At 36.1% G+C, this 21,078-nt stretch overlaps 1 protein-coding gene across 3 annotated transcripts in view; it reads left to right on the top strand.

Moving 5' to 3' along the window:
* The first annotated feature begins 616 nt into the window (after positions 1 to 616).
* The window catches only part of EIF3E (eukaryotic translation initiation factor 3, subunit E), a 45,299-nt gene continuing 24,837 nt past the window's right edge, over positions 617 to 21,078 (top strand). For 2 of the 3 annotated variants that reach the window (XM_011961097.1, XM_011961096.1), the window contains exons 1-7: positions 617 to 806; positions 5,693 to 5,807; positions 7,627 to 7,744; positions 11,486 to 11,528; positions 12,567 to 12,671; positions 18,445 to 18,570; positions 19,236 to 19,360. In XM_011961097.1, coding sequence (XP_011816487.1) covers positions 717 to 806; positions 5,693 to 5,807; positions 7,627 to 7,744; positions 11,486 to 11,528; positions 12,567 to 12,671; positions 18,445 to 18,570; positions 19,236 to 19,360 — 722 coding nt within the window. In that variant the 5' untranslated portion in view covers positions 617 to 716. Of the gene's footprint in view, positions 807 to 4,769; positions 5,495 to 5,692; positions 5,808 to 7,626; positions 7,745 to 11,485; positions 11,529 to 12,566; positions 12,672 to 18,444; positions 18,571 to 19,235; positions 19,361 to 21,078 lie in introns of those variants that run through there. The other variant, XM_011961098.1, reaches the window with a different exon arrangement.

Here is a 21,078-nt window from a genome sequence, read left to right on the forward strand (position 1 = left end):
CTGCCTCATGGTCATTGTCTTTGCTGTACTTTCCAACAACCATGTTTTTACCCTGGCTGTAGTTTTAATCACTTCCTTCTCTTACTACAACTTTCAGCTAACTTGTTACTCTATCAAACTTTTCTCTAATTTTCTTAATTCCCATCTGAGTTTTCTCTAATCATCCTAATTAAATAGGTCCAACCCAACCATCTCCACCAAATTATGGCTCTTACTATATCTGAAAATTTTTTTCACTTATTTCTGTCTAAAAACCCACCCTCACTTTAACAATCGCTTACAAAATGATTAGCATATGCCAAATGAAAAAGCCTAGATATTCCTCCCAGTATGCAACTTCCTGGAGATCAGGGCCTTTCTCATCTTTTCCTTTGCCGTATCCCAATGCAGTCACATTGCTTCAGCAATCAATTCTGAGGTTTCAATAGTTATTAACGGAATAGACTGCAAGCCACTGACTGGTAATCGAAGGCCAGCATTAGAAAGAGAATACTGACAAACCTACAATTAGAGGGAACTGTTCCCCTCACTCGCGCCTTAACGCAAAGGGGTGGGACAATCCGCGCGCACGCGTCGTTGTCCTCTGCTCGCCAGGCTAAACCCCGCCCTTTAGCCCAGTTTTACCATGGCACATGCGCAGTACGGAATCTGTCTGTTAGTTTGTCGGCGCTACCAATAAAGTTTTAGTGAGCACAGACTCCCTTTTCTTTGGCAAGATGGCGGAGTACGACTTGACTACTCGCATCGCGCACTTTTTGGATCGGCATCTAGTCTTTCCGCTCCTTGAGTTTCTCTCTGTAAAGGAGGTGAGGGTGTCTTTGGGCGCGAGGAAGGCGTGGGGGCGGGTGAGTTGCTGAGCAAGGCCGAAAGGCTGTGTCTGTAGCCCTAGGCTGACACGTGCGAGGCGGTCGCGAGTTTGGTTCCTGGACGGACAGTAAGGATCTTGTGGTAGTTTAGCGTCTTCTCAGTTAAGAAGCACCGCGGTATTCGGCAGTGAGGAGGAGGGAGGTTACGGAGAGAGAAAAGAAGTCTCCTTCACTAACTGAGGTGTCAGTGCCAGAGGGACGTTCGCATCAGTTCTCGGAAGTTGGTGATTCGCTGGTTTCTCTAGAGAACGTTAGAGCTTCACAGGCCGGCTTCTAAAAGCAACCTGGAGTGTTGTTAGAGCTTTTGATTTTTCTTTCGGAAATGGTGGGAAGCCTGGGCTTGGCTATGGGTTTTTGTATGTCGAGTCGTTTGGAGTGATTCTCTTACACTTAAAATAAGTATCTAGCGCTTTAATTTTCATCAGGTTGTGAGTTCTTTGTGTTTTCTTGTCTTTTGATAAGTAGGACTTTCTAGAACAGCGTATTTCGTCAGATGGGGACGGCGCTCCCTTGCCTCCCCCCCCCAAAAAAATCCCCACAATCTTTAAATGTGTTTTCCAGTATGTATATTGTACTGACTTCAAGTGATTTGAATTGGTCGTTAATGTTCAATTATCTACTCAAGATATTGTGAATAAATGTGTAATTCTGGAACATCATTTTAAACCGTATGTCAGTCCTAAAAGTTTTATTGGACTTGAAAGTTTTGGCTAAAAGAAAATTGACATTAGTTATACCGTGAGTTTATTGGGAAATTGATGCATTTTAATAATGCAAAGTAATTTGCAATGATGAAGGAATTTTGGCCAGAAAAATAAGTGAATTCTGTTTCTGGAAGCAGACTACAATGTAAGTCTACTTAGGGAACTCTAGATTTGGGGAGTGGATTTTGTGTAGCAAAAGACAAAAAGCAATAAAACAAAAACGTCCCACAAAACCGGCTGCCAGGTGGTTGTGGCTCGTTAGACAGGTATAATCCTTATATTCCTATGCACCTTTTCTACATAGACAACTCTGAAGTTGTTGATGTTAGGTAACGGCTAAGATCATTTTCAGTAAATGTCCAAGAATGTCTTGTCATGTAAAACTTTCTCTTGAAAAGATATATTTTTGCTTTGATTCTTCTTTTTACGCCTGTATTTTAGATCTTGAGTAAAACATTCCCATCTGCACTGTTTTCTTTTCTGGAAAAGTGAGGACAGAAGATCTAGTAAAAGTGCCATATTTTGAAAGCCTTTTTACCAGCTACTTGTAGAAGTACTTCTGAACTAGCTGAACTTTATTTTTGTGTTCTTTATAATTTCATTTTTTTAATGGCAGACAGAAGGAAAGGAGGAATATGTAAATGTAAATTAGATTTTCATAGGGCTAGACGAAAACTATGAACGGCAGGCAGTTGAGAATCAGTGGGAAAAACTGCCCAATACCCACCTCTTTGGAGAAAATGTTGGTAAGATGACTGTAATATACCAAGAGGAAGACAGATGCTGGAGTATTTAATTACCAATTACTAAGTACATTTTATTCTTGGACAATACAGGGGTTAGGAATGCTGAACTCCTGCAGTCAAAAATCCGTTAGAACTTTTGACTCCCCCAAAACTTAATAATACCCCAATGTTGACAGGAAGACTTACTGAGAACATGAACAGTCTTGTGTTGTATGTGTTATATACTGTATTCTTACAATAAAGTAAACTAGAGAAAATGGTCTTAAATTATAAGGAAGAGAAAATACACTTACTTTTTAGTAAGTGGAAGTACATCATCATAAAGGTCTTCATTGTCTTCATATTGAGTAGGCTGAGGAGGAGGAAAAGGAGGGGTTGGTCTTGCTGTTTCAGGGGTAGCAGAGGTGGAAGAAGTAGAGGAAGTGGAAGGGAAGTCAGGAAAGGCAAGCACACTTGGTGTAACTTTTATTGAAAAAAAGTGTATACGTGGACCTGTGTGATTCAAACCCTTGTTCAAGGGTTAATTGTATAGGGCCATGTAACTGTGAGAAATCCAAGATAAAACCCAGACATCTCACCACTAAAAACTTACCTATCCTTTAGAGTTGAATATTTTTGATATAAGGTAAAAAGTAATAAAGGTCCAAGAGGTACTGGTAGGGTGCTATCAAAATTGAGATTCTGTTATCTTCGGTGAGGAGAGTACTTTGAGGAGGTGAGGCTTTGAGTTTTGAAGGCTAGATGGTTAGGATACAGTCAGTGATCCTGCTATGTGAGGATACAGCAGCCCCCAACACCCCCTTAGCAGTTTCAGTTTCTGCAGTTCCAGTTATGGTCCAAAAATACTAAATGGAAAATTCCAGAAATTAGCAATTCGTAACTTTTAAATTATGCGCCCTTCTGAGTAGTAGGATGAAATCTGTCTCGCTCCCTTGCTTTAGACTGGGACATGAATCATCCTTTTGTCCAGTGTATCCACACTGTATATGCTAACTTAATTATTACATTTTTTAATTGTTAATCTCTTGTGCGCAGTTTATAAATTAGACTTTATCGTAGGTATGCGTGTATAGGAAAAAAACAGTAAATATAGGATTGGGGCTATCTGCAGTTTCAAGCATCCGCTGGGGGGTCTTGGAACATTCAGCTCGTGGATACGGGGAGACTATTTTATTGCACTGAGAGAAAAACAATTTCATATATTTGTAGTACATTGGAGAATATAAGCCTCATGAGAGCAGAAGCTTCCTTGTGCTCTCAGCACGTAATATGGAGTCTGGCATAAAGGCTTTTTATGATTGTTTAATAAATGATTGAATGAATACATATTTGTTTCTCACTCTTTATTTTCATGTGAAGCAGGCCAGATAGTGAAATATTTAGGACCCTGGGCTCTGAATTGGAACCTTCATTACTTTGTCATTTAATACCTCTGTACAGTCAACAGATTCTTTTACCCTCTTAACCTTTTCTCATGAAAAAATTATGGAAATTTGATTCTCCTTTTTCATGTGAGTACTTATATAGTATTTTCAATTGTTGCTTCTTGATACGAAGTCTGAAGTACTTGCTTTCTGCCTATGAGGCAGAATTGAGAGGCAGATGTAGATTTCAGAACAGGTCAGTAACACCTGACGGTAGAGGAGCAGGGCTATTGAATCTACTGTGGAGAGAGACGTGGCAAATTAAAAGTTATTAATAGAGTGGTGAGGAGAGGTTGCATGCTTGGAAAAGAATGTTTTTATTTAAGATTACGGTTTCTATAGCGCAAAGTGATGAGAAGTTAAGATTTTTCTGGTAAATTTTATCAGATACAACATTCATTCATAAAAGTACACAAATATAAATGTACTGGTCAATGATACCTATTTTTTTCAAAATGAATAGTGAATACATTTATGTGACCACCACTCAGATTAATAAATAAAACATTACAGACATCTTTAAACCTTCCTCTTGACCCCTATTAGTCACTCCTCACACCCCCTAAAGGTAAGCTGTAGTCTGATGATTCATTTTGCCTGTTTTTAATTTTTACGTAGGTGGAGTTAAGCATTTACCACCATGTACTGCTTTGTATGACTGCTTTCACTCAGCGTTGTTTGTGAGTCATCGTGTTTTTAGGATAGCAGAAGTAGTTCATTGATTTTTCAGTGCCGAATGTTAGTGTCTTATGAGTATGCTGTGGTTTGTTTTCTCATTTTAGCATTGATAGACTTGGCTATTACAAATAGTGCTCCTGTATACATTTTTGGAAGTGCACTTTGACTACATGCACCCATTTGTTTTGGATGCCTCAAAACAGAATTGCTGGATCAAAAAGTATGTTTGGCTTTGGGAGATAAAAATCTTACAAAGTGGTTTTATTCCTGCCAGAAGAGTATATGTTCCAGTTAGTCTACATCCACAGCAACACTGGTAGTGTCAGGATTTTTAAAATTTTTATTGTAATTTTGAATATGTGTTTACTTATGATTAATGAAGTTGAGAACCTTTTCATGTGTTTTTTGGCCATTTTGTTGTCTTCTTTTGCGAAGTGCCTATCTTTTAGCCATTTCAATTGCATGGTCTGTCTTGTCTTACTCATTTATAGGAGTTCTGCATGTACTTTGGAAGGTTCGGTTTCACTCTTATGGCTAAATACCATTTGACCACCTTCATCTTTACTTCTTGCGGGCAGTGAAATGTTGTGGCATTTGCCTGGATTTTTCTTTCCTTGCAAAATTAAGTTCAGTACAGAAATCTCTTCTTTTGCTGAAGCATTTATGTCCCTGAATATTTTGTAGAATCTTTACATATTACTCAGTACACTTCATGTTGATGTGAGTTGGTATATGTATCTATTTGCTCCCTGTACTATAAGTTAAATTATGTTTTTTGGACCCTTTGCAAAGCAAAAGCCTGTTCTGACATGGTTGACTTAAAAAATCGGTGCAGTTTTTGTTTCAGCAGTGTGGATGGAGAAGCATGTTAGAGTTTATTACTAATTACCTGGATATGGAGAGGTGACAGCTATTTCTGCTTTACAGAAAACATGGTGTGGATTTTGTTTATTTATCCACAGCCTTGCCTAGAAAAGATAAGAGATGGTTTGTAGGGGCACATAAAAAATAAGATCATATAAATCAGAAGGAGGTTGGAATGTCTATAGTAATTCTATTCATTTTAAAAATTTTAGGTAAGTAAAATACTTTTATGTCTGTAAGTTGTTTGCTTGCCATATTGCTTGCCATTATTACAAGAGGGGGAAGTTAATAGTTTATCATATTTTATAAAGTGTTTCTTGAAATATATTTCGAGGTAAATTAGTCTTAGTATTAATCAGTTTATTTGGGAGACTTAAATATATTCATTAGAAAGTTATCTTCTTTTGCAGATATATAATGAAAAGGAATTATTACAAGGTAAATTGGACCTTCTTAGTGATACCAACATGGTAGACTTTGCTATGGATGTATACAAAAACCTTTATTCTGATGATATTCCTCATGGTAAGTTTTGTCATTAGAATTGAAGCTTGTCTTGTGACTTGAGGATGTGTGTATTAAAGTTTTATGATTTATAAGAGAGCTTTAGCCAAAAGACTTAATTATTATTTGAATGTTAATGTTCTTTGGGTGAGAGGTTATATAAAGGTTTCATGTCTTCTGAAGTGTATTGTTTTCTCCCTGTGAAAGATGTGGAACTACTTTAAAATATGGTCATCAGATACCTTCAGTTCATAGTATGTATCATCAAAGTTGTGCTTATGATTCACATTCCTTAGAATTATCTGAGAATGTTGCAGTTCGTGGGTTGCTACCTTTTTTAGTTACTGAATTGTGTGCCTTAGAGATTTTTTTTTTTATTTTAATTTTGAGGCATCTAGTGTAGACATTGTTCTCCAAATATGGTCCCCAGGACCACCGTCATCAGTTCACCTGGGAGAGCTTGTTAGAAATGCAGGTTTTTGGCCACACACCAGACTTACTTAATCAAAACTGTTAAGTGAGGCCTAGCACTCAAGTTGGAGAACTACTGTGATACAGTGTTTTCCAAACCCTTGCTTTCTGTGGTAACGTTACTTAAAAAAAAAAAAAACGTGGTTCTCTAAGTTTGGGAAATACATCTGTGTCATTTCTTCAACACACATTACATTTTTAAAGATTCCAAGAATTCTGGCAGTAGAGAAATACAGTATACTCTGTTTAAATTGGCATTTCTCAAAATTTGATCATAAATCTTCTCCTGTGTTTGAGAAAGACTGCTCTAGAATATACTTTCTAATATATAATGCAGAAATTATTACATTAAACATAATCCACCTGTTTGACTTGTAGTTCCCTACAACAACAGTAGCTCTTTAGTTTGTCATATATAAACAAAAAGGAAACTGTTTCTTAGTTTCTTTTTTCTTTTTTTTTTTTTTTTGAGACAGAGTCTCTCACCCTCAGACAGGGTGGAGTGCAGTGACATGATATTGGCTCACTGCAGCCTCCACTTCCCAGGTTCAGGTGATTCTTCTGCCTCAGCCTCCTGTGTAGCTGGGACTACAGGCACGCGCCACCATGCCTGGCTAATTTTTGTATTTTTAGTAGAGACGGGGTTTCAGCATTTTGGCCAGGCTGGTCTCGAACTCCTGACCTCGTGATCAGTCCGCCTTAGCCTCCCAAGTTCCTGGGATTACAGGCGTGGCGCCACCACCCCCGGCCTATTTCTTAGTTTCTTAATGAAACATTAAGGTGTTACCAGAGCTGGTTATGTGCAAGTTTTCTCCACCTTTTCATAGTATAGTAAAAGGAACAATAGAATTTGGTTTGAGAAGTTATAGAGCTGGATTTATAGTTAAAAGAGATTATTTAATGGATTTAAATTCCATTCAACCTAGTGGATAGCCTGTAATAGTAATATGTAAGCCCCTCTGAGTTTTTGTTCAAAAACTCCTGGATAATATTCACCTAAGAAAATTAAATGGGAACAAATATAAAAACACTTGGAATGAAGTTTCTGCAATGGAGAATTAAATGATAGATAATTGGGTCGTACCCTTTTTTTCTTTCACCTCTGTCACCCCAAGGCTGTATATTCTCCAGTTTCCCTTAAGAGTAGGAAGAGGATTCCCTTTTCCTTTTTGTGGCTTTGTATTACTAGAAAAAAAGAAATTAGGGATCGGGGGACATTTCTGAGTGAGTAGCCCCTGGCATATGAATATATTGGGGATAAATAAATGTATGTATAGTTTAAATACTCTGAAAAATTTCCAGACATTCTCATGAATAGCACACTTTAACATGCCTTAACATTGTAGTACTCTTCTGCGCTTTTAATTAGCTTTGAGAGAGAAAAGAACCACAGTGGTTGCACAACTGAAACAGCTTCAGGCAGAAACAGAACCAATTGTGAAGATGTTTGAAGATCCAGAAACTACCAGGCAAATGCAGTCAACCAGGTAAACTCTTCTTAATTTTGAATTCGAAAAATTCTCCTTTCTGGATTAATACAAACGTTAATTCAAACTTTATTCAGTATCCCATAGTAAAAGTTCACGGGTTTAAATGAGTGCTTTATTCATTTTTAAATGTTCATTTATCCTTATTTTGTAGGGGCCAGTATAATTAATAAATGTTAATATTAATGCTTTTTTTTTTTTTTTTAAACTTCTTTAGTACTGATCTGTACTGATTATGCTACAGAATTTCCATCTCCTATTTCTCCCTTCCTGGGGACATTTGGCAATGTCTGGAGATACTTTTGGCTGTCATAACTGGAGGGGTGCCATTGGCACCTAGTGAGTAGAGACCAGTTATGCTGTTAAGCATCCTACAGTGCATAGGACAGCACCCCTCCCGCTACTCCCCAACAAAGAATTACCTAACTCAAAATGTCCATTAAGAAACGCTGTGCCATTGTGTGGTGGCTCACGCCTGTAATCTCAGCACTTGGGGAGGCGGAGGCAAGCGAATCGCTTGAGCCTAGGAGTTCGAGACCAGCCTGGGCAACATGGCAAAACCCTCTATCTACCAAAAAAATAGAAGCAACAAAAAATTAGCCAGACGTGATGGTGTACGCTTGTAGTCTCAGCTACCTGTTACTTGGGAGGCGGAGGTCAGAGGATGGCTTGAGCCCAGGAGGTGGAGGTTGCAATGAGTCAGTGTCATATCATTTCATTCCAAAGTAGGTGAGGTAATGAGACACCATCTCAGGAAAAAATAAAAAAGAAACCCTGTGCCTGAGCAATACCTAGCGCCTTAGAGCACAGGTGTATCTCATTATAAGAGAAACCTGAGCTCACTTTATTCCTGGCTACATTCTTTCATACCCTTCCAAGCTCCATGCCCAGCCCAAGGAGGGTAGTTTTGAGCTGATAAGATTATTTTATTCCTAACTTCCCTTTACCTGGAAATAGATGTACTGTTTCGTAAGCATGTTGCCTTACTCTGACTTAGTACATGTCACGGGTAGAAGTCGTTTGGGTTATTAGAAACATTTAAAAATAAAATCTCTTACTAAAATTGAATATTGTCATTTGAGATAAATCCTAGCTACCAATGAATTCACTTGAGGAATTGCTGGATATTTTGCCGTGCTATACCTTTAATTTCTATGTGTTTAAACCAAATTTTTAGAGATTGGCTCTTAAGTTTTCCTTTGTGATTTGTGAAGATGTTACCAGATATTTTTAGAAAAGCAACAAATACACAATTACTGTGCCATACTATAGCATACTATACTGTACTATACTATACTATGACATATACTACACATAAATACAGTCAACTCTCTGTTCTGCGTCTGTGGATTCAACCAACTGCAGACTGAAAATATTCAGGAGAAGAACCTAAAAAATAACAATACTACAATAAAAAATACAAATAAAACTACAGTATAACAACAACTATATGATATTTACATTGCGTTAGGTATAAGTTATCTAGAGATGATTTAAAGTATATGGGAGGATGTGTATAGTTTACATGCAAATACTGTGCTATTTTACATAAGGGACTTAAGCACCTGCAGATTTTGGTATTTGAGGGAGCTGGTGAATGGGGGTAGGCGAGGTTTTGGAACTAATGCTCTGGGGATACCAAGGGATGACTATATGCAGGAAAACACGCACACAGAGATATATGTATACACACACATTACATGCATAGGCGGAGCTATATATTATACTAAACTACTTGTATGCTTTTAGAATAAGTAGTTTTAGATCTTCAGGTCACATGTAGGTGATTACAAAGGGACACCTGAAATAATCCAGTTGTTAGACTACAACAGAAAATTTAGGATGTTGTAATTCAGTCACTCAAAGAATGGAAAGTTATGGGATCAAAGTATGAATAAGGTGAATGTAGATATGTTCACCAGTTAGTAAAAGAGGATCCTTGTAGCTTAATAGGTACTGAATTTGAGATAAATGAAAGGATCATGTGTTAAAAACTTGTAATCTTATTATACTTACAAACTACCTATTTTCAATGTGAAAACCTTTTTCTGACAATTCCCCCTTTTTAAATTTCATTGAACATATAGTATCATACTTAACACTTTCCTGGAAATAATCAGCCAGAGGACAGTGATTATATACGTGAGTGGTGTAAGTAGCGCAATACAAAGTTATTCACTGTGATCCACTGCAAGTGTTTAGTTTTTGTGGAAGTTCTTCTGTGTTGGAATTTCATGTACATTTCATACTCAGTATTATAATACACCTATATTAATTTTTATGGGGACATATCTCGCCCCATTAAATCTTCAAGCAAAATTGTGCTCCCCAAGATACATTATAGCATATTTCTTCACGTGAGAAGGATAAGAAAATGTTTTCGTTTTGGAAAATGCAATCACGTGCAGTGGCTCACACCTGTAATCCCATCACTTTGGGAGGCCAAGGTGGGCAGATCACTTGAGGTCAGGAGTTTGAGACCAGCCTGGCCAGCATGGTGAAACTTCACCTCTACTAAAAATACAAAAATTAGCTGGGCATGGTGGTGCATGCTTGTAATCCCAGCTACTTGGGAGGCTGAGGCAGAAGGATTACATGAACCTGGGAGGCAGAGGTGGCAGTAAGCCGAGATCACGCCAGTGAACTCCACCCTGGGCGACAGAGTGAGACTCCATCTCAAAAAACAAGAACAACGAAAATGCTCATAAGGTGGGCAGCTACCCTTATATCCCCTGTCCCTTGATGTCTTTATTATCAGTTTGTCTTTTACCAGTCTGTCAGCATCTCAAGATAATGCAAAGCTAATTTAAGAAAATTAAATATGGCACTTGGTTATACCTAATGATTATGTAGGGTATATAGCATAGCTGTCATGTACATGAGACGTGATTTTTTTATTTTTATTAATTTTTTTGAGACAGAGTCTCACTCTGTCGCCCAGGCTGGAGTGCAGTGGCACCATCTCTGTTCACTGCAACCTCCAACTCGCAGATTCAAGCGATTCTCCTGCCTCAGCCTCCCAAGTAGCTGGGATTACAGGCACCCGCCACCATGCCTGGCTAATTTTTAGTAGAGATTGGGTCTCACCATGTTGCCCAGGCTGGTCTTAAACTCCTGACCTTAGGTGATCACCTGCCTCAGCCTCACAAAGCCTTCCAAAGTGCTGGGACTACAGGCATCAGCCACTGTAGCCAGCCAGGCATGATTTATTAATCTTGTAAATTTGTCAGGATCATCCTTTTGAAAAATATTAACAGATTGGAAGAGGGGACAAAATTTGTATATAGGATTAGTTTCTTGTGGTTTGTACATGGTACATTTATATCAGTCTCTATAATTAGACTATATTATCTGTTAGAAATCTGACCACAGAGAGCAAAAACCATTCTCAATAGATTACCACTAAGTAGACTACTGACCTTACTAGAAATAGTCAGAATCTTCTGGTTTTATTACCTGAGAGACTTCTAAAGGCCTTACCTTAGTTGTGGTGAAACAACACTAATTTTCAATTAGAACTAAAGACATCTGAAAGTGAATTTTAAAGTTTGTAGCTCTTTTGTATTCTTACTCTTTACATTCAAAACATGTAATGTCCTGCTTATTTTATTCTGGAAGTCTTATAACATTTATGTATTCATTTAAGGTGACTTTGCATAGGTAATAATTTAGAAGTTGGATATGCTTATTTTGTTTTCTGTGGCCTTTAAAATACTGTAATTTTTGTTTTTTATTATTTAGGGATGGTAGGATGCTCTTTGACTACCTGGCAGACAAGCATGGTGTAAGTGTTTTCAAAATATTTTAAAGTTGTCATGTTTTAATAATGCTGACTAAAGACTGGTTTGTACAGATAGGCTCATGACTTGGCCTAAGAATATAATTTCCAGATTCATTTATTAATTATAAAATCTGGTTCTATTTTTAAAACTTCAGTTTTTATAAATTGTTGCTGATAGGAAAATTTGTGCTTATAGCTCACCTTTAGGTAATAGAAATTCTCAAAGCTTTTATTTATTCCAGAGTTGTAATAGCTGGCAATGGTTGTTGGTATTTTATATTAGTGGCAACAGCAAGCTATGTATTATATATTATAGGGCATAGGATGCCTTTTCTTATGGATTAACAAGTAAGGCAAACAATTACATTTGAAGTAGAAATGTTTTAAGCAATAGAATTAGGTAATACTTTGGCCACCTTGTGGAACACAATAGCCTTTGAAATTATCAAAGTCTTTATAAGTCCCCAGATTCACAAATAAAGAAATGTTATAAGCTTTCCTAACCATCGCTCAATCTCATTTCCCTTGTGTTAACTCAAAGCATGAGGCTTTGCATATAATTCATTATTTAAGGGGTCCGTAACCCCCAGGTCATGGACCAGTACCAGGGGGCCACAGAGCAGGTGATTAGAAGGTGAGCAAGCATTACCATCTGAGCTCTGCGTCCTGTCAGATCAGTGGAGGCATTAGATTTTCATAGGAGCACGAACCCTATTGTGAACTGCGCAAGCAAGGGATCTAGGTTGCACGCTCCATACGAGAATTCAACTAATGCTCTGATGATCTGAGGTGGAACAGTTTCATCCTGAAACCAGCACAACCCCTGTTAGTTTACTTCTTTAAATAACTCCAGAGGTCAGTTCTTTAAAAGTCTCCCAAAAGCTGCCACCAAAAATAAATACCATAATAGATAGATTTTAAAATATACATTAGAAGTTGGTGAATTAAACATTCATAGTTTTGACCTCAAAGACATGAATTACAATGGGGTTTTAAAACTCTGAATTAAAGAGAACTTAATCTTTTTTTTTTTCTTTTTAGTTTAGGCAGGAATATTTAGATACGCTCTACAGATACGCAAAATTCCAGTACGAATGTGGGAATTACTCAGGAGCTGCAGAGTATCTTTATTTTTTTAGAGTGTTGGTAAGTATAAGTACTTGATTTTTTCTTTTTTGTCTTTTGTAGGATTCCCTTGGTTCTTCAAAATGTGTATATAGATTTGGGTCTGTTCATTAAGTTTTCAACAATCATTTGCCAAAGAGAAATAAGTAAAGAAGACCACTGAAAAATAGAAACCTTGTTTCAGGGCCTCAAAATTTGGAGGGTGATTTAACTTGTCCTTGAAATCCAAAAGTAGGAACAATTTCATGATTTTTAGCATTAACAGAATCATATCATGTAATGAATTTATTATAATATTATACAGCACAGTGAGTGGCACATTGTAGGTGCTTAATATTGTTGAGTAAATCCATTATTCCTGATTTAATACTTTATGGTATATATATTCCTTGAACTTGTTCTAAACAACTGTGGAATCATAAGGATATGTGAAATATTTTATGCCTTAGTGCTAACTTTTTTCCAGTTACCTCTGCCTTCAGGTATTAAAATATAAAGGTCAATGGTTACTTCATTACGTGGGGTGTAGATGAGTTTAAATGGTACTATTAACCATGAAGTATCCTGTTACCTTGTATATGACAGGCTTCTAGATTTAGTGCTTTTGTTAGAGAGAGAAGGAGAGTTGTGTGAAGCCAAATTAAAAATCAGGCCTTAGCCAGGTGCTGTGGCTCACGCCTGTAATTCCAGCACTTTGGGAGGCTGAGGCAGGCTGATGACCTGAGGTCTGGAGTTCAAGACCAGCCTGGCCAACATGTTGAAACCTGTCTGTATTAAAATACAAAAATTAGCTGGGCGTGATGGCACATGCCTGTAATCCCAGCTACTTGGAAGACTGAGGCAGGAGAATCACTCAAACGGGGAGGTGGAGGTTGCATTGAGCCGAGATGATGCTACTGCACTCCAGCCTGGGTGACAACAAGACTCCATCTCAAAAAACATAAACGAAGTAAATAAAAATCAGGCCTTCAAATTGATGTACTTCGTTCTCACTCTGTCTTCTGTTTAGGAAATTGTATTAAGTGCCTTCTACAGTTATCAAAACATCCTTGTTTTAACTACCCTCTCATTTGAGAAATTATAATTTGTTACTCACCTTGGACTAGTAAGTAGGTACTTAAAGTCTAAGATTTCTTTTTTTCTTTTTTTTTGAGACAGGATCTTGCTCTCACCCAAGTTAGACTGCAGTGGTGCCATCATAGCTCACTGCAGCCTTGAACTCTTGTGCTCAAGAGATTCTCTTGCCTCCTGAGTAGCTAGGACTACAAGTGTGCATCACCACTCATGGCTAATTTTTAATTTTTTTTTTTCCAAAATGGAGTTTTGCTATGTTGCCCAGGCTGATCTCAAACTCCTGGCCTGAAGTGATCCTCCCTCCTCAGCCTTTCAATGCTTTGGGATTTACAGGCATGAGTCACTGCACTCTGCCTAAGATTTTCTAGTTAATCGTAGAAGTTGAGAAAAGACCTTAAAACAGAGACCTTTTGTCTTCCAAACTTGGAAGAGTTTCTTTTTGCCTTTATTTTCTGGTGCTTTTTTCTTCACTTGTAGCTCCACATGTCGCAAAATAAAGTCTCTTGGCTGCTGTCTGTGGTTATTTTCTAGGAAATTAAATTTTCATTTTGTGGGGAGGGAGAGATTAGTATTACTGATTCAGGTAATTTCGACACTTAAATTGCATAGACAGTTTCACTTTTTGAAAGTCCACCATCCTTTAAATAAAAAGATTTTCTGTTTATTTCCAACTTTGCTTAAGAAAAACAACTTTTTTTCTTGCTCCCATTTGTAGATGAATTCTTAATTTACAGATTAGCTGTGGTTCACTTGAAAGTGCACTGAAGGTAATCAGTGATGCTAAACTTGTAGTAACTTATCAAAAAATTCCATCAGTTTTACTTTGAATATTACGAGGGATTTAGGAGAGCAAAAGTTGATTACTTTGGAAATGTAAACAGCTTAAACCAGGATTGTAAAATCAGAAGCCTGGTATTATTACAGGTACATGAAAAGAGTTGGTTATTTATATCATTTGTTAATGCTGGGAGTGAATTTTGAGAATGAAGATTTAGTGTCATGTTAGAGTTCCAGCACAGTAAATTTATTGTTGCCGGTCAGTGAGTGAATGTGCCATTTTGCTAAGTCATGGAAACTTAAGGTAACTGCTGGAAATCCAGATATTGAAACTCTTCTAGCATATCAACCCTTGAAAGCGGATTGGTATGAAGAGCCAACTGTAATGACATGGAGTTTAGCCAGAGTAGTACACATGAACCTTTTGAGGATTAAAAAACTTGCTACACTGCTACAAAAAGCTTTTATTCTAACACATATAACACATTCTAGTGTTAATAGTATCATTATATTTATGTAGTATGGTTTTATATTAGTCTGAAAATTTCTACAAGTGACAGGTTTGTACTTGTAGATTTAGTGAATTTTTATGTTTACTTTTTAAAAATATGAAGATACAAGTTAATTCCCTGTCTTTAAAAAATTGGGGGGTTAGTTTTAAACTTTTGCATTGCCCCTAACAAATCTTGTTTTGGAACTCAACTGATACTTTGATTAAGTGATTGAATACTGTGATATAAACACTAAATTAATATGTTTTACATGAAGAACTGTCAACATAGAGTTACTGGAAATTCTGAGAAGTTACGTTCAATTCATTTTTAAATTTTTGTCCTGTCTTGTGCCACAAAACATTTGTGTTAGGTGAGAGTTTGTTGCTTCCTATTGGCATATTGGCAGGCTAACAGTGCCAAGCTTAAAAGAATAGATATCTTTTTCTTTTGATTTAGATAGCCACTACCATAAGATCTGTGTATTTGTTTGAGATTTTGTTAATAGCAAATCTAAAAATCTTGTTTGGATTTGGGATGAAAAATGTCAGTGTTTTACTTTAATTAATTTTATTTTTTGCAGTGGCCTTTTTTTATTTCTAAATACTTTTCTGGTGGTTGATTATTTTAAATCTATGGTTAGGGAAACATAAGCTATGAAAGAGCCATTGTAACTATGATCTGAGATTAGAATTTGACTCTCCCAATGACCTATTGTAGGTCAGTGTTGTATAAATTAAAGCTGTGTGACCCTAGAATCTGCCCTTTAAAAAAAAAAAGAAAAAGACTTGCGGATTTTAGAATACATTGAGGATTGTTCAGGTACACTCTGTTTGGTTGTGAAAAAGACTTGTGGATTTTAGAATACATTGAGGATTGTTCAGGTACACTCTGTTCTTTGTGAAACTTCTGTTTGGTTTTGAAAATGACGAAACTGGTTTGGTGGGAATTTTTGAAAACGTTTGCTTTAAAAGTTATTAGCACTATTGATTATTTTATTAAAATTTTCCTTCATTGTGGCCTTTGCTCTGGCTCCATAATATATCCCATTCCCTTATTCAGCAGCTCTTTGAAATAAAAGTGATTTTAGTTCCTAGGACTACTTGTTATATTTTTGGAGCTATATCTTTCCCTCCCTCAGGATGTGAAATGTATGTATTTCCTGTTTGTATATACCACTTCATTTAAAAATATTTTTCCTTAAGGCTTAAGACAGTATGAGTAATGATAATTTTTGGAGGCATTAGGATCTTGACTGAAAATTTCCCTCTGATGTACCCTGTTGTGATGTCACTGTAAGAATTGTGCATTTAATACTGATTTTCAAGCATAGTTTTTAGTATTTTAGCATCTGAAATCAGAAAGTGTCTTTACTGGGTTTTTCGTTTGGGAAACATAAAATAAAAATGTATGTTAAAATTGATGACATCTTTGACTTGATGATATATTTTAATATTCAGATGTCCTTATAAGAATTAAACATTTTATCCTTTGTAATTAGAACAATTATTTTATGGATTTTGATAAACCAGTTTTTAAATTTTCAATGAATTTTGAAACATTTTTGTACTCGTGTGGCTACCATTAAATCAAGATAAAGAATATTTCTGTCACCTCAGAAAGACCCTTTTTCTGATCATACTCCACCCATGGTCCTGGGCATCCATTAACCTGCTTTCTGTCCCTGTAGATTAGTTTTGCCTGTTCTAGAATTTTACGTATGTAAGTGGAATGATGTACTGTGTATGTGTTAGGCTTATTTTTACCAGCAAGTTTTTGAGATTTATTCATGTTATCATGTGTATCAGAAGTTAGATTTTATTTATTGCTCAGTAGTATTTCATTCTGTGAATTTATCATGGTCTCTTTAATGTATTCATCTTTTGATGAACATTTGGATTACTTTTAGTTTTTGTCTATTAAAAATAAAGGTGTTATGAATATACATGTACAAGTTGTATTGTGGATATACTTTGTGATAATAACTAGAACCAGGAGTGTCATGGATATATTTCAAAATGTAATTTACAAATCTAGTCCCTGTGTTATTTGCCTGCTCTTAGAGTGTGCCAGATGTTATTTAGTACATTTGAAAGGAAGAATCTCAATATAGACTGAGTTTGTATTGTGGTCCCCAATGTTTAGATTATATTTCTGTAAATATGTGTATAGATAAATGTAAATTTACATGTGTAAATATATATGTAAATATATGTAAATCTGTATACATAGCTCTGCGATGATTTTCATCATCATTTTAATAACTCATATTTACCAAGTTCTTACTCTGTATCAGGTGATAATTGTAATCTCTATATGTCTCATGTCACTTAAACTATGCAACTGAGGTGGGTTTTATCCCCATGTTGCAGTGAGGAAGCTAAAATACAAACTAGCTGTTAAGTGGTAGAGACAGAATTCTTGATCGGATTTCTGATCCTGCACATAGAGTCTAACTTGTAATTATGATATCTCCTTGATATTTATACTATTATGTAAAAGTGCTTCTGTAAAAAATTAAAATTGAAATTTCATCTTGAGGTGTAGAAATGTTCACCCTCTACTACCCTTACTTATTTCTACTGCTTTAGCACATCTGATTGGTTCAGAGTCAGTTTACCTACTTCTACTGCTTTGTTTTGAGGGAGTCGAGCTTTGCTCATTGTTATTAGCCTGGTCATCATGAATGTTTTGAGTTTGTGACTGTTCTACCAGTGGATAGAAGAGGTAGGGATGGCCCTTAGTCCCCTCTTTTTTTGGGTTAAGACTGTGGTATAAAATTTATAGGTTTCATGATTAGAAGTGTAATTTGGGGCAAGTTACACTCTATGTATTCGTTCACCTCTTGAAAATGGGAATAAAAAATAGAGGGTTTTTGTTAGGATTACAGGAGAACACCAACTTGTATTGCTCAGTACATAATCCTTCAGTAACTATTAATTGTTAATCAGTGGGCCTGTTTTTTTTTCCCTGTCTGCCTCTCTCCATACTGACTTCATTTGTATCATAATTTGTAAATATTTTTTGGTTCTGTACATAATTTCTCATTACGTTGTAAGTGAGACTCATGAGTCTTGATTTTCCACATCTTCATTCTAACGACAAATTACATGTGAATCTAACTGGGTTTCTAAAGTTTTAGGTGCCTGAAATTTGATTAGTTGTGTATAAATTATCTAAAGTGGGTTATAGTAAGATGATGCTGTGGTTTCCTAGTTATAAAAGTTATTTTTTATTTTCTTATCTAGACTGAATATTGAAGACCTGAGTATTTTTAGCAAAGGTTTTTTGAAACAAACCAGTGTGATCCAATAAGGACTTAGATAACTCCAGTTTTGTGTAGAGAGCTATAGGTCTTTTAGTAGGCTAGAGGGATACATGGGTATAGAACATACATTAAGTTTATTCTTCAAGAATATTCACAATATAATTAATTATGATTTCTTAAACAGGTTCCAGCAACAGATAGAAATGCTTTAAGTTCACTCTGGGGAAAGCTGGCCTCTGAAATCTTAATGCAGAATTGGGATGCAGCCATGGAAGACCTTACACGGTTAAAAGAGACCATAGATAATAATGTGAGTTTCACTTTTTCACAGTTATTCTCTGAAATATCTGTGTATCCTTCACCCTTTCTGATGAGGAAAAACACTATGCATTTTGGGAATAAAAAAAAAATTTCAAATTAGCTTTTGTTGACCTTACAAAAATCATAGTGGCTTAACTAGTTTGACTGTGCTTGAATGAAATTGTCAAACTTCTTTTGGCTCTTAGAGAAAAAAACGTAGCCTTCATTTCTGTTACACAGTTACTGTGTCCTTTTTTTCTATGCCAGTCAAAATGACACTATGCTGTTAGTGCCAGCTATTATTGAAAGTCCTATGCAGAAGACAGTTTTCATCTACAATTATCTAATTAAACCACTTACTATGAAATGTTCAGTTTAATTCTTGCTTTTAAAATGTTTTCTGAAATGATTATAATTTATAACTTCTATTAGAGTTTATAAATTAGAACGTCTTCAGTGAACATTACTGAATCTGTCTTTACAAACAGGGTAATAATTTGGAATGTCGAGGATCATGCAGAGAGAAGGCATAGGGGATCAGACATTGATCATAATGACCCTCGTGCATGCCTTAGAAAGGGCTTATTTTTAATTACAGTTTTGAAGTTAGTGATGTTTGTCCTGCTTCTTTCTTATATATTAATATTTTTATGTGTACATTTTTAAATCCTTTAGTCTGTGAGTTCTCCACTTCAGTCTCTTCAACAGAGAACATGGCTCATTCACTGGTCTCTGTTTGTTTTCTTCAATCACCCCAAAGGTCGCGATAATATTATTGATCTCTTCCTTTATCAGCCACAGTAAGTTATTTCACTGTGTAATTTTGGCTCTGTTTAGATAAAATTATATGGAATTGTTTAAAATTAAAATATACGTTTCTCTGTCATTTGAATTTGTTGTCACCCATTTTTTTGTTTTTTGTTTTTTTTCCTTCATGTACTAGATGTGCTTGTTATTGAAAAGCATGCGACTCTTAAGTAAATTGTTTGACAAAGTGCACCTTAAGCCTTTTAAAGTGCTATTTAAAGTGTGGTCACTGGGCCAGCAGCATAGGCATCATGTAGAATCTCAGGACTCACCCTAGAACTAAATTAGAATTTGCATTTTAATAAGATCCCAGGTAACTCATGTAAACATCCAAGTTTTAGAAATAAGGCTCTAGGCCATACTACTTGAAAGGAATATGTGCATCCTGCAAATCTTTTTATATCATCTTTGCTCTGTCAACCAGCTTTTGTTTAATCTTTTGGTGATGAGAAATTCACTGCTTATGAACTAGACCATTCTTTTGTTAGCTAGAAATTATTTGTAAACTTTACTCTTCCAGTGGAACTCAAATACCTTCTGCCCATTATTTCTTGTTTGTTTGGAATGACAGAAAACAAGACTGCTTCATGGAAACTCTTTAGATGTTTTAAGATAATTTTTTACTCCTCTCTGCTTCCTTCAGGCTAAATATCTCTAGTTTTATTAAGTAACATAGTTTTTCAGACCCTTTAATATTTTGATTGCCTTTTTAGATAATTTCTATTCATATTCTTACAATCTAGATCTTCATAATTGAAATTTTATTCTAGGATTGTCATCTAAACTTTATAGATTACATTGGCAATATTAGCTCCTATTACTTGTTCATACGCTTTTACTAATATAGCCTAAGATTGCAATAGCAATTTTAGCAATCGCTTCATGGTATGAGCTATATTGTATTGACTGTATTATTGGGCAAATTTTGCAATACTTTTTTTTTTTTTCTCTCTGAAATAATGTCTGGCTCTGTTGCCCAGAGTGGAGTGAGTGACACTATCTCAGCTGACTGTAACCTCTACCTCCTGGGCTCAAGCCATTCTCCTGCGTCAGCCTCCCAAATAGCTGGGACTACAGGCATATGCCACCATGCCTGGCTAATCTTTCTATATTTTGTAAAGACAGGGTTTCGCTGTGTTGCCCAGGCTGGTCTCAAATTCCTGAGCTCAAGCAGTTCACCTGCCTTAGCCTCCCAAAGTGCTGAGATTGTAGGCATAAGCCACTGGGCCCAGCCCTGCATTAACACTCTTAGTTCATATTGTTGTTATTTGTTCATCTAAATGAAGATTTTATAGTTTCATTACGTTTTATCTTGTAGAAATGAAAATGGCTTCATATAACAAATGAAATAATAAAAATTCTAAATCAAACGAAATACTATACACTTGGCTGATATCTTCCAAAATCTGAAATACCGTATGTGGCATTATCAGATCGGTTAACTGAGGAGGCATCCTAGGGGGTTTTGCTTTGTTTTTAAATGGTTCCGTTAAAAGGATTCTGGCTCCTGATGAATGTATTGGTCAGTATTTAAAAAGTATGTGCATATGGGAATATATCCTCACTCTGTGGGGCAAAAAAACTCCTATTTGAACATCCAGTAAAGCCTTCCTCCTTAAACATTCTAATTAGGTATACACTGAAAAGCCACTGGATATTTGGAAGGAAGAGAAAAATGACATTAAAATTATATTTGGAGTATTTTTTTTTT

This window comes from Colobus angolensis, unplaced genomic scaffold (assembly GCF_000951035.1).
Source record: "Colobus angolensis palliatus isolate OR3802 unplaced genomic scaffold, Cang.pa_1.0 Scaffold535, whole genome shotgun sequence".
Lineage (NCBI taxonomy): Eukaryota > Metazoa > Chordata > Mammalia > Primates > Cercopithecidae > Colobus > Colobus angolensis.